Below are 12,099 nucleotides of genomic sequence, written 5' to 3'. Positions count from 1 at the left end.
CCCCTCCTCTGCTGGCACACACTCTCTCAAGACACAGATAAAACATTAAAAACAAAACAAAATAAAAAGTAAAAAAATAGAAGGCAGTTATTTTACCAGCAAAAATGGGTTTATTTGGGAATGACAGAGAATTGGAATTTAGGACATGCAAACTATGGCACACCCACAGTAAGTCCTTCAAACAAAGGAGACGAACGTCATTTTGTGGAGAAGGAGGGAATTGGGAGGGGTTGTTTTGAACCAAAGTCCTTTGGAGAAAAGCAGGAGTTCCGGGTGGTGGTGATTTCTCGCTGGCCGAACTGCACCAGTGGCTTATTTTTTCCGGGCAATGCTGCGCAGTTTTCCTTGTTGGGGCCTGTGATTGAGGACTCTTTCCTGTTGACCACTCTTCTCTCGAGAGCTGTAACTGACAATACTTTCTATAATTGATACTGAAGAGTAAGTCTCCCAGGACCTCCTTCTCGTATATCCGGTGCATGCGCCTGCTCTCTCTCTCTCTCTCTGTGAGCATGCGCGCGCGCGTGAGCGCGTGCACATACACGTACGCATGTAGGTCCTGGCTCTCTCGGTGAGCATGTGCACACACACATGCACGTGAGTACAGGCTGTCAGGGAGTGCGCGCACGTGCACGTGCACCCGCGTACGCTCTCTGTCGGTGAGCGTGTGCACACACACGCACGTTTGCACAGGCTCTCTCTTGAAGGCACATTTCCATACATGCATGCATGTGCGCACGTGCACACACGCCGAGCCGCATGCGTGTGCACAGTCCGGCCCCACGGCGGAGGCGAGGCGCGCACCAGGACTCGCGCAGCCGCAGTGTGTCCGCGGCAGCAGCCTGCACGCGCGCACCCGGACGGGCTCCGGCGCCTCGGACACCAACCCTGCACCCGCCCCGCCGCGCCCGGGGCCGAGCACGCCCGGGCGTCCCTTCGGTCGGATGGGAACGCACCCAAGCTTCGAAGCGCACCGCTTACTTACGCCTACGGTGTAGCGCTGCGATAAGAACGACGCAACACCGCGCTGCGTCGCCACCGGCACCGCGTCCCTCAAGGCTCCCGCGTCTGCCAGCGGCCCACTGGGCAGCCAGGGCCCCGCCCCGCCCCGAGGCCCCGCCCGCCAACGCCCGAGGCCCCGCCCCCGACGTGAGGGCGGGCTTGCGCCGGCGCGGGGGGCGTGGCCTCGGCCGCGTCGCCGCGCGCCGAGGGGAATCTGCGGCGGCCGTTGGCCGTTGGCGCGGCTTGGGCGGTTGTCTTGGAGAAGCAAGATGGCGGCGACGGCGGCCGCGGTGGTGCCGGAGGAGGACACGGAGCTGCGAGACCTGCTGGTGCAGACGCTGGAGAACAGCGGGGTCCTGAACCGAATCAAGGTGGGCCGGGCCGGGCCGGGCCTGGCCGCGGGGATGCCGGCCGCGCCTGCGGGTCGCAGGGCCTGTGCGGGCGTCACAAAAGGGCGCGGGGCGCGCGGGGCCGGCCGCGCGGGCGGCGTCCGGGCCGCGGGGTGGGGGGCGGCTCCCTGCGGGCCGGGCGGGCGAGCTCTAGGCCGTCGGCGCGGGGAGCCCCGGGTGGCGCGGGGCGCGGAGGCCGCCCCCACGGTGCAGGTGGTCGCGGTCCCCCGCAGGTGCGGGGGGTCACCCCGAGGGGGCGTCTCCGGCGGCTCCAGAAGGAGTTGGCGGCGTCGCGGCGTTTCCAGACCCTGGGCCCGCCCGCCAGGCGCTGCCGTCTCGTTCGCTTTCGCGTTTTTGGCTTTTAGACGGTGGGGATGGTGCCCGTGGAACTTCCCTCGTAGCGCCTCTTGCCATGAAAATTGCCTTGAACCCAGTTTTGTTCCTTTGCCCTCTTTAAAAAAAGGCCGAACTCCGAGCAGCTGTATTTTTAGCACTGGAAGAGCAAGAAAAAGTAGAGGTATGAAACCTACAAATTTCGCTATTACCCTGTTCATTGATGTTTAATTTTTAATTACTTAGAGATCATTCTAAAATGCTGCTTAGAGTAGTGTTTAGCCGGGGGTGATTGTGAACTATTAAGCATTACATTTCTTTACTCTTGAAAAGGAGGCAAAATTATTCTTTTCATTTGTCTATATTTTAGAATTTTGGAATAATGTAAAGAAAGTTAAGGAGGTACCTGGGTAACTGACTGAGGCTGGTGTAGACCCCTTCCCATAGGGGACATCTGAACAGTGGGGTCATCGGAGCTGCTTGAAGAAATGGTTGCATTGTGAGTGCGTTCAGCGCAGGATCCTTCAGAACCTTTACTGTGTCAGCACGCGCTGTGAAGGGCCGCCCCGTGGGGGGAACACCGTTGGTCTCAAAGCTGTCTGACCACCCGGTTAGTTTGGAATCTCTGGTCTTTCTTACTGTCAGAGGCCAGCCTCTACTGTATACAAGCCTGTTTGGTTTTTTCTCTGTGCCCCGAGTCTTACCGCTGCTCTGAGCAAGTATTCTGGAACTTGTCGGTAAGAATCCCTCCCGGATCGGGTCTCCACTGTCCTCTGTGCCAGGTCCTCTAACCTCCTGACTGCTTTGGGCCATAGGCCTCTTGACCTCGCCAGAACTTCAGTCCTTGGCTCTTCTGTTTGTCCAGGTGTCCATCTTCTGTCTGCTGCCTTCTATTCTTGACTTGTCTGGACCCCGTGGCCCATGTCTCAGAAACCGCCACTCCCTAGCCTTCCAGCCGTCCTTGCTCTGGGAAAACCCGCAAAGGTCATTAATCCAGCAGACACCCTCCCTGCTGTGTGTGTTTGCGCCAGCGCTCACCCGGCACGGACTCTGCTGTGACTGACTGGTGGGTACTGGCTGGCCGGGTCCCAGCGGCCCTGAGTCCTCCTGGTTCAGCCCTTCCTGCTTAGCCCTGCACACGGTTCCACCTCCCGCTCCCTCCACTCTTAACACCGCTCTTGTCTCTTTCTTCACAGGGAGACAGAAGCATTGGGTCCTAGCTTTTTGTGCCCCCTCATCTGTCATTCAGCTCAGAAGAAGCTCGCGCACACCTGTATTTGTCTCTACCTCTGTCCTTCCTGCTTTAGGGGAGGAGGCTCTGTCTTGTCCAAGAATAGTCACTTTCTCTGGGCTTTGCCTTCCAGATGCTCTCAGCTCCTCAGCCATTTGCTGTATCTTTGTTCTCTCCCTTAACTGTTTTCTTAACTCGTGTTCTGCTTTTACTACCCCTCCGTTTCTTCCCCTCACAGCCAAGTCTGGAAAGAGCTCATCAGTCTTATTTCTTTTTTTTTTTTTTTTTAAATATTTTTATTTATTTCTAGGAGAGAGAGAGAGAGACAGCGTGAGCAGGGGAGGGTCAGAGAGAGAGGGAGTCACAGACTGAAACAGGCTCCAGGCTCTGAGCTGGCAGTCAGCACAGAGCCCGACGCGGGGCTCGAACCCACGAACCGCGAGATCATGACCTGAGCGAAAGTCGGACGTTTAACCGACTAAGCCACCCAGGCGCCCCTCATCAGTCTTATTTCTTATGCTCTAGGCATCCTTTAATCCATGAACATCTTCAATCCACTTACGTTTGTTTTAAATCTACTACACGTAGGTCATTCCTTTTGCGGGGGTCAAGAAGCGCCTCCTTGTTGAGTATATTCTAGTTCTCACCTTAGGTGTTCTTTGTGCTATTCGACATAATTAATTCTTCTCTCCCTTCCCGAAAATCCTCCCTGGAATTCTGGGATTCTTTCTGTTTTCTTCTTCTTTTTTCCTTTGGACCACTGCTTGGTTTCTGTAGCACGATCTTTGTCCTGTGCACCTCACATAAATGCTTGGTGCGTTATCCGGGTCCTCGCTCTCTGTTCTCTCCTGGGACCGCCTCAGCCACAGCAGTGACTTCAGCCCACAGCTTTGGCCCATAGCGTGAGCCTCAGACCTGTCTGTGGCAGCGCCTGCTGGACAGACCCAGCGTGTGGGACTGCTCCTCACCCAGGTGGGAGGTCACAGTCGCTGGGACCTTGCTCTTCTTTCTGTGTGTCCAGTGAGCTGCCCGGTCCCGGCAGTGCCGTGCCTGACATGTCCGAGGAGGTTCTCTGCCGCCCTCCACATAGCGTTTAGCTGTTTCTTTTCCACCTTGCCCGTTCCTCCTCTCCAGTCTTCCCGTTGTGCTCCTCACCGTCTTCCTGAAGTCCTTCTCCGCAGTGCTCCTAGACTGGCTGTTTATAATCGACATCTGAACTTGTCTCTCCATTTGCTTTACATATTTTAGGCGACTCAGTGTCTTAAAATTCTGTAGACCAACCAAGTAAGGATCTCTGTGTTCTTTCTTTTTCTTTAATGTTTATATTTGAGAGAGAAAAAGCATGAGCTGGGGAGGCACAGAGAGAGGGGGAGACACAGAATCAGAAGCAGGCTCCAGGCTCTGAGCTGTCAGCACAGAGCCCGGCGCGAGGCTCGAACCCACGAACCGTGAGATCATGACCTGAACCACCCAGGTGCCCCAAGGACCTTTGTGTTCTTTCCCTTCCTTATCTTTTTTGGTTTTTTAAAAACAACTTTATTGAGATAGAATTGACTTACAGTAAACTCAACGTACTTAAATGTACCGTGTGTTACATTTTAACAAATTTATGCAAGCATGAGACCATCAAGATAGTGGCCATGTCCTTGACCCTTGAAAGCTTCCTCAGACCTCTTTGTAACAGGCTTCCCAGCCCTGGGTCTCCGTGCACGTAGGGCCGTTCAGGTGCAGTCCTGCAGCACGGCTGCCTCCTTTTCTGAGCTGGCTGCGTTCACGCAGCATAACGGCTTGAGACCGTTCATGTTGTCACCTGTGTCGCTAGTTGGTTCCATCCTGCCCCTGTGTGGTGCCCGCCGTCCGGGCCTGTGGCAGTTTACTCACCTGTGGGGGAGCGTTTGACCTGTTGCCAGTTTCTCATAAACGGGGCTTCTATGAACGTTCCTGTCCACCCCTTTGCTTGGATCTGGGCTTTTCCCTAACCCTGACCTGACCCTGACCCTAACCCTATAGATGGGTCATAGGGTAGGGGTGCCTTTAACTTTTGAAAACATTCCTAGATTACTTTCCAGAGCAAGTGCCCCGTTTACAGTCCCGCCAGCGGAGTGTGAGGCCCCGGTACAGCCATAGCTCATGCAGTCTGCCGAAGGGGGCTGGGGGGCCAGGAGCATTTTTCTTGTATTCGAATAAATGTCGAATGACAAAAATAAGCCGGCCTGTGCACTGCACAAAACCATATTACTTACCGCTGACGAGCTGGGAATAGCAAGTGCGTAATATGAGTCCTGCTATAAATGGTAGCTCGCCATCGTCACGGGGACCCAAGGTCAGCTTCATGTATTTGGAATAATAAATTTGTTTTTGTAAGTAAACGTAGTGTCATTTTACAGGCGTATTTGAAGATTTAGCTTCTAAAGTAGTTTAGTAAGCAGTTGATGAAATATTTACCAGTAATAAGTAAATACATATTCTCACATATAGTCTCATTTTGTTAAGTCTGAGATATTAAATAGTATAGAAGAATTTTTATAGCAGCCAATACTTATAGAATGGGTTTAGCCGTAGTTTTACTAGTGACAATATTTTATTTATATCTTTGTCACATATACACATAACCACATTTTATAGTCGTTCTTATGATAAACTCATGACGCGGTATTTCATTTTTTAACAGAACAAAACTCCTCTAGTCAATGAGAGCCTGAGAAAGTTTTTGAACACGAAAGATGGTAAGATGTTCAGATGTCTCTCCCGGAATTGTCAGATGTTGATCCCATTTCGGAGAGATCAGGGTTTTTTGAAGCCTGTGATTCTTACAGGCCCTCACTTGAAAATTGCAATTTATTGTACACTTGTTAAGTTGCTGTATTTATTTATTTTTTTTAAATGTTTTATTTATTTCTAGGAGAGAGAGAGACAGCGCGAGCAGGGGAGGGTCAGAGAGAGAGGGAGACACAGAATCTGAAGCAGGGTCCAGGCTCTGAGCTGGCAGTCAGCACAGAGCCCGACGCGGGGCTCGAACCCACGAACCTCAAGATCATGACCTAAGCGAAAGTCGGACGCTTAACCGACTAAGCCACCCAGGCGCCCCTTAAGTTGCTTTAATTATTGGTCACGGGAAATTGTTGGTTAAAACCAGTTCTACCCTAAGAATCAGAACACTTGATTCCATTTATGAAATGCTGTGTTGTCTGGTTAATAGTTGCCTCCAAACTGATGACCCTAATGAGAAAAAGTGAGGAGACTGAGATTTTCGTTACATAACCGTGTTCTCCTAAGATGAATTTGTAATTAAAAACTGTAGAAACCTCTATTTGTCAGGTAGCGAGCCGCCCGTGTGCCGCGGTGCTGGTGAGGAGGCCCGGCCCCGGGAGGTGCGCGCTGCTTACCGCCTCTCACTTCTTGCAGGCCGGCTGGTGGCCAGTCTGGTTGCCGAGTTTCTTCAGTTTTTCAATCTTGACTTCACCTTGGCCGTTTTTCAGCCTGAAACTAGCACGGTAAGAGTAATGACTTTTGCATCTATCATTGGAAACCCTCTCTGTTATAAACGAGTTAAGCCGAAACTTAAGAAAATTGGGCAATTTATGGCGTCTTGTGTAGAGATTATTTTTTTGTGGTTGATTATCTGTTTTTCGTAAAAGCCATCTGTGCTGTAGCTTGTTGGTAACAAGCTTGTTGCTGCTTTATAGGACTTCGAGAGGAGGGTTTTGTAGCTGACCGCACCCGATAATGGGGACTTTGGATGTAGGGACTTGGACTAAAAAGGGGTGTAGGGACTAAAAGAAATAGATAATTCTTTTACATTAAAAAAAAATGGTTTAATGTTTGTTTATTTTTGAGAGAGACAGCATGAGTGTCTGGGGGAGGGGCAGAGAGAGAGGGAGACACACAATGGGAAGCAGCTCCGGGCTCTGAGCTGTCAGCACAGAGCCCGACGTGGGGCTCGAACTCACAGACCACAAGACCATGACCTGAGCCGAAGTTGGAGGCTTAACCAACTGAGAACCCCCCAGGCGCCCCTAGATAACTTTTTAAATGGGCATTTTATTTGTTAGAAAAATGGTCTCTGAGTTTTCAGATATCTTTAAGTTCTAAAAATATTTTTTTTAAATCTTTGAAGATAATTTGCGTTCTTTTGTGCATTTATATCTTATTTCTTACATCTTATTTCTTCCCAAGTTTCAAGGTCTTGAAGGTCGAGAGAATTTAGCACGGGATCTAGGTATTATTGAAGCAGAAGGTACTGTGGGTGGACCTTTGTTACTAGAAGTGATCAGACGCTGTCAACAGAAAGAGAAAGGATCAGCCAACGGGGAGGTGAGTACAGTCCTAGCCTCCCTTATGTTTTTCTGTTTTAAGTATTGGCTGCTCAGCAGAGCCAGCCATGCAGGGTGTTGCATATGTAGTCAGAGTTTAAATGGAAAGAAGCTGTTCCTTGAAACAAAATGAAACACACTCAGATTGTATAAACCCGTATTTTGATGAAGATTGAAGTGGCAGCTCTGAGCCTGGAGCTGCTTTCCTTCTGCAAACGGGTATGGGGGTGTTGGGGTCAGGGCCCAGGCTCCCTGGAACCAGCTCCAGCTCATCACCCCCACTAGCCGTGGGTTCTGGGCGTGCCGTCCCTCCCTAGAGGCTCCTGTGTATGGTGGGGAGAGCGGCTGCCTCACGGGTCTTGCGGAGCCTGATGCAGGAGTTAGCGCACATGAAGTGCGGAGGCCGCTCAGCTCCTTGTTAGCTGCTGTCTGGTTACCGTTTCAAACAACAGGGCTGAATTATTGGCTGGTTAACAATATTTTGAACTTAAAGGTTTTTTAAAAAGAGACTTAGAGACAGTTAAGCTGTTGGTTGTGCTTAATTTCTAAACGTTTTCAAGCTTCTGTGTTCTTACTGCTTCTGTTTAGAAATCACACTCATGAGGTTAATGTCTGATTTCTGTTTGCAAACGTCAACTTCATGGAAAGACGCTGTTTCACCGACGTGGGCGGCACGGCCGTTGTCTCAGACGCCTGGCTCACGGTGCACTTTGAGTCCCAGGTTCGCTGCTGAGGCTGTGAGGGTCACGCACCGCCTGTGCGCAGCCGCAGAGTATGTTTTCGGTCAGGATCTCCGCAGATCTGGGTAGCCTGACTGAGCACCTGACACATGCCAGGCATGACAGGCAGACACTTGCAGTGAACAGATGAGAAATGAGGATGTTTCTTGGAAACACAGACTACAGTAGTTGGGAACTCTTCGGGCTGGCCTGTGCCCACGTGAGGAAATGGAGGCTTCCGTGACGCTCATACGAGAGGGAGTGTCCAGGAGGTGACTGGTTCAGGGCATTTTATGAGTAGTAAGGCTAGGTAAAGGGACAGTGGGTGTTTGTTTTTAAGAAACATTTTTTTTTTGGTTTTACATTTATTTATTTTTGAGACAGAGAGAGAGAGAGCGCGCGCGCGCGCGCACAGGTGGGGGAGGGGCAGAGAGAGGGAGGCACAGAATCTGAAGCAGCTCCAGGCTCTGAGCTGTCAGCACAGAGCCCAGCGCGGGGCTTGAACCTGTGAACCGCGAGACCGTGACCTGAGCCACAGTTGGCGCCCCCGGCGTGGTGTTGTGTCTGGTGGATGTGTTGTTAAGCTCCGGGTCACTGCAGGAGGGTGGCAAGATGGCACCAGCAAGGTGCTCGAGTGGCAGGGAGCGGACCCCCATCTGGCTGGGTGGGCATGTCAGCCTGCGGGGCACGCGGCGTCGCTTGGCCTGTGCGTTGTGATCTTGTTCCTTTGTGGTCGTCCCCGAGCCTTTGGTGCGTGCGTGGCACAGGATGGGCGTCGTGCTAGATGGTAGCGAGGAAGAAGAAACGCAGATGTAATGGATGTACAGAATTCCGGACGGGACGGCCTGCCCCCCACCCTCCCCTCCCCTCCCCCTCTCCCTGGGCCAGCGGGGGGTGGTCGGCCCGCCCTTCTCTTGCCTTCCTTGTCGCCCGTGGGTCCATCTCCCTGCCGTGCCTGCCGGCCGCCCACATTGGCTCTGGTTTGCGGTCCCTCCCTCAGCTCGCTGGGGCCACCTCCCGACGTCACAGCCTCACGTGCCCTGGGTCCTCACCCGCGAGATGGAGAGAATAGAAGTGTCAGCCTCGTGGGTCGCAGTGAGGCCCAAAGGGATCTTGTCAGGTTCTGCCTTTATTATCGCGTGTCTCGTTGTGCTACTATTCCTGCTCGGGTGACTCCCCACCTGCCGCTCCTTCCTCCCTGCCCGAACCCGAGTTTCCAGGTCTTCACAAACGTCCCCACCTGGGTAGCTCGCTCGTGCATCTGAGTCCTGTGTGAGAGAACTGATTTAATCTGGCAAAGTGGAAGCCACGCAGGGCGGCCCTAGCTCTGCCGTCTGATCGTCTTCCTGTGACTCCTTGGTTTTGGTCCCGGAGCTGCCTCCCCGCTTGTGCCCCCGGGGCTGGTCCTGGAGGTAGGGGTCCCTGTCCCTGAAGCTGCGGGTCCTGGCTGCTGCCCCGGACCCCCGGCCAGCTCTCCAGCCAGACCCGCTCCGAGCGCTCTTGTCTAGTGGGTTCGGTTTGAAAACGGAAACTCAGGAGGCATGTTCTTTGTCATCGTGACTGGAGGCTCCAGTGGCTCCCCGGTCGGTTTAGCCTGTCTCTGGGCTCGCTCTTTCACGTGCCCGGGCAAGGCCGCTGTGGCTTCAGGGGGTCGGGTCCCCTCACTAAATAGCCACTTTTTGCTACTTTTCCCCTCAATATTGGGTGTGTCGCTTTGTGTGTGTGTGTGTGTGTGTGTGTGTGTGTGTGTGTTTACGTACAAATTGTAGTCAAATTCACATTTAAAGTAGGGAACTCATGGGTGTCTGTATTGGCTCTTCTGTCATTCACTGGCGTTCATAATTTTGAGAGGAAGCCTGTCGTTTATAATGAAATGAAAAATTGTAGGTTTAAAAAAATTTTTTTTTTATTAACCTTTGATTTCTGATGCTGGAGAAGAAACCTAGGTGTGTACTGAACTCTGTTCGTGATGCCTTGACCAAAATAGCTTTTTAAAACCACCTTAAGAATCAGGTGGCTGTGCCAGCATCCGTGACCGTGACTTTGAGTTGATTTGGCAGGTGTCGGATGCGCCCCCCGTGGAGCGCGGCACTTGCGGCTGCACTGCCCCTGGTGAGCCCCGTCCTCCCCTCGAGCACCTCATGGTCGCCCCCGTCCCCCGGCAGTGCCTGCCGGTGCTCTCGCGCTCCGTCTACACCTCTTGCTCGTGCCCACTCCGTGTTGGAGCTCAGCTGTTTATCTGTGCGTTTCCTCTTGAGAAATTGCAGTCACTGTGTAACGGCAGCCAGACCGCATCCGGATTCCTCAGCCTTGACTTGAAGTTCCCGTGTGATGTGTGTGACTTTGTGGCCTCACGTCTGGTCTTGAACTGTGGGACCTTGTGCTTCAGGCACATGTGCTCGTACTTGAAAGTGACCTTTGCTTTCCTGCCCTCTCACCCCTTGCCCCCGGGACGGCACGTCACCCCCGCATCCAGCCGCGGGATTTCTCATGCACGGTCTCTCTCCCACCCTGCCTTTTGGGGTGTTTCCTCTTGTCCGTCCTCTCTCGCTGCTGGCGGTCGTGGGCGCTGAGCCCCGGCCCCGCGAGCCTGCGGCTGCTGTGGCCCGGCCCTCTGCTCATGTCAGGCCTCGGCTGGGGACAGGCGTTCCTAACAGATGGCGTGTTCACGGTCAGCGGGAGGCTTTTGCGGACTTGTGCACGCAGCAGGTGCGCGTTCGTGACCGCTAGATGGGGACGTCGGGAGAAGACGTGGCGGCCCCCGGAAGGCAGACCTAAACGCAGAGCCAAGCGGGCGGATAAAGGTCCCCCGTGAAGGCAGAAGCCACCAGACTGGGTGAGTTAATACTTCGGCAGAGGGCCGGGGCCTTCGAGTGCAGTCGGGAAGAGGAGGAGTTTGCAAAGGTGAGACAGGACGTCAGCCTGGGGGAGGACGACGCCGTTACTTGAAGTCGCGGGTCCGACGGAGGAGCGGAAGGCGTGAGGCGCAGCGTATTTGCGTGTTTAAAAGCTGTGGTCGTGGGAAGGGTTGTGATGGCAAGGTGACCGATGTTTAATATGCAGACTGGGCGCAGAGCTTGTGACGGGGGGGGGGTGGGGGCAGGCACCGGGGCTCAGGGACGAGGACAGTAGGGGCCGCCGTCCGAGAGGGTGACGTGTGTTCTGAGTTGCTAGTTGATGTGGTGGAGACGAGCGGACTCGGGAGGCGCGTCTGAGAGCGTGAGAGGAGGGGGTGTCAGGTCCCTGCCGGGTTCACGTGCAGGGGTGGGGGAGGGGGGCGGGGGACGGCTCAGGGTCATGGAGCCAAATGCTTTGATGATTAGGATCTAAGTGTGTTTCGTGTTGTTTCTATTGTTTTAGTAAAATTGAGGAAAGTCTAATAATACTTTGGTTAATTAGAAAAACATCACGTCCTATAGTGGTTTTAAATGCTACAATTCTGTTGAGGCATAGTTTGTATATTTACGTGTTATTAATTTTAACTTTGAACTGAAACGTTTTAGGGTGCCCTGGATCTCTCTGACGTGCATTCTCCACCAAGGTCACCGGAAGGCAGGACGAGCACCCACAGCGGCCCCAGCAAGGTGAGCGGCCGCGGGGCCGACGCGCTGTGGGGTTCGCGGCGGTGCTGCTTTTTTTTTTTTTTAATGTTTTATTTATTTCTAGGAGAGAGAGGGAGAGACAGCGTGAGCAGGGGAGGGTCAGAGAGAGAGGGAGTCACAGACCGAAAGAGGCTCCAGGCTCTGAGCTGGCAGTCAGCACAGAGCCCGACGCGGGGCCCGAACCCACGAACTGCGAGATCGTGACCTGAGCGAAAGTCGGACGCTCAACCGACCAAGCCATCCAGGCGCCCCAAGTTCGCAGCGGTGCTTCTTTTCCCCTGATGCAGCCTGTGTTTTTATAGATTATTTCACTGGGTTGGGAGTGTTTTGGATTTTGAATTTTCAAAAGTTTTGAATTTTCCTAGAGAGGAATATACTGTTGAATAACAGAATTGGAAGATTTTGGGCACATTTGGTACTTTGAAAGTTTTCTTCCTCAGTTTGGTACTTTGAACATTTCCTTCCTCAGTTGACTAGGAGGTTTACTTATTTTTCATTTATAAATGTTTGGCT

The 12,099-nt window shown here is 53.0% G+C and overlaps 1 protein-coding gene and 1 long non-coding RNA gene across 6 annotated transcripts in view; one reads left to right on the top strand and one right to left on the bottom strand.

Annotated features, from left to right (window-relative positions):
- Positions 1-87: 87 nt before the first annotated feature.
- LOC120248700 lies at positions 88-1,102 on the bottom strand. Its single transcript, XR_005532661.1, has 2 exons — positions 983-1,102; positions 88-406 (listed from the first exon to the last, which is right to left on the bottom strand). It is a non-coding gene; the product is annotated as an uncharacterized LOC120248700 (long non-coding RNA).
- An 81-nt stretch (positions 1,103-1,183) lies between these two features.
- The window catches only part of CEP43 (centrosomal protein 43), a 29,720-nt gene continuing 18,804 nt past the window's right edge, over positions 1,184-12,099 (top strand). For 3 of the 5 annotated variants that reach the window (XM_039257153.1, XM_039257151.1, XM_039257155.1), the window contains exons 1-6: positions 1,184-1,370; positions 1,852-1,905; positions 5,624-5,678; positions 6,358-6,446; positions 7,129-7,266; positions 11,488-11,568. In XM_039257153.1, coding sequence (XP_039113084.1) covers positions 1,269-1,370; positions 1,852-1,905; positions 5,624-5,678; positions 6,358-6,446; positions 7,129-7,266; positions 11,488-11,568 — 519 coding nt within the window. In that variant the 5' untranslated portion in view covers positions 1,184-1,268. The remainder of the gene's footprint in view (positions 1,371-1,851; positions 1,906-5,623; positions 5,679-6,357; positions 6,447-7,128; positions 7,267-11,487; positions 11,569-12,099) is intronic. The other 2 variants (XM_039257152.1, XM_039257154.1) reach the window with 2 other exon arrangements.

Source organism: Hyaena hyaena, unplaced genomic scaffold (assembly GCF_003009895.1).
Source record: "Hyaena hyaena isolate Hyena2069 unplaced genomic scaffold, ASM300989v1 scaffold_603, whole genome shotgun sequence".
Lineage (NCBI taxonomy): Eukaryota > Metazoa > Chordata > Mammalia > Carnivora > Hyaenidae > Hyaena > Hyaena hyaena.
The sequence above is the reverse complement of the archived record's forward strand: the minus strand, read 5'-3'. Positions and strand labels throughout refer to the sequence as shown.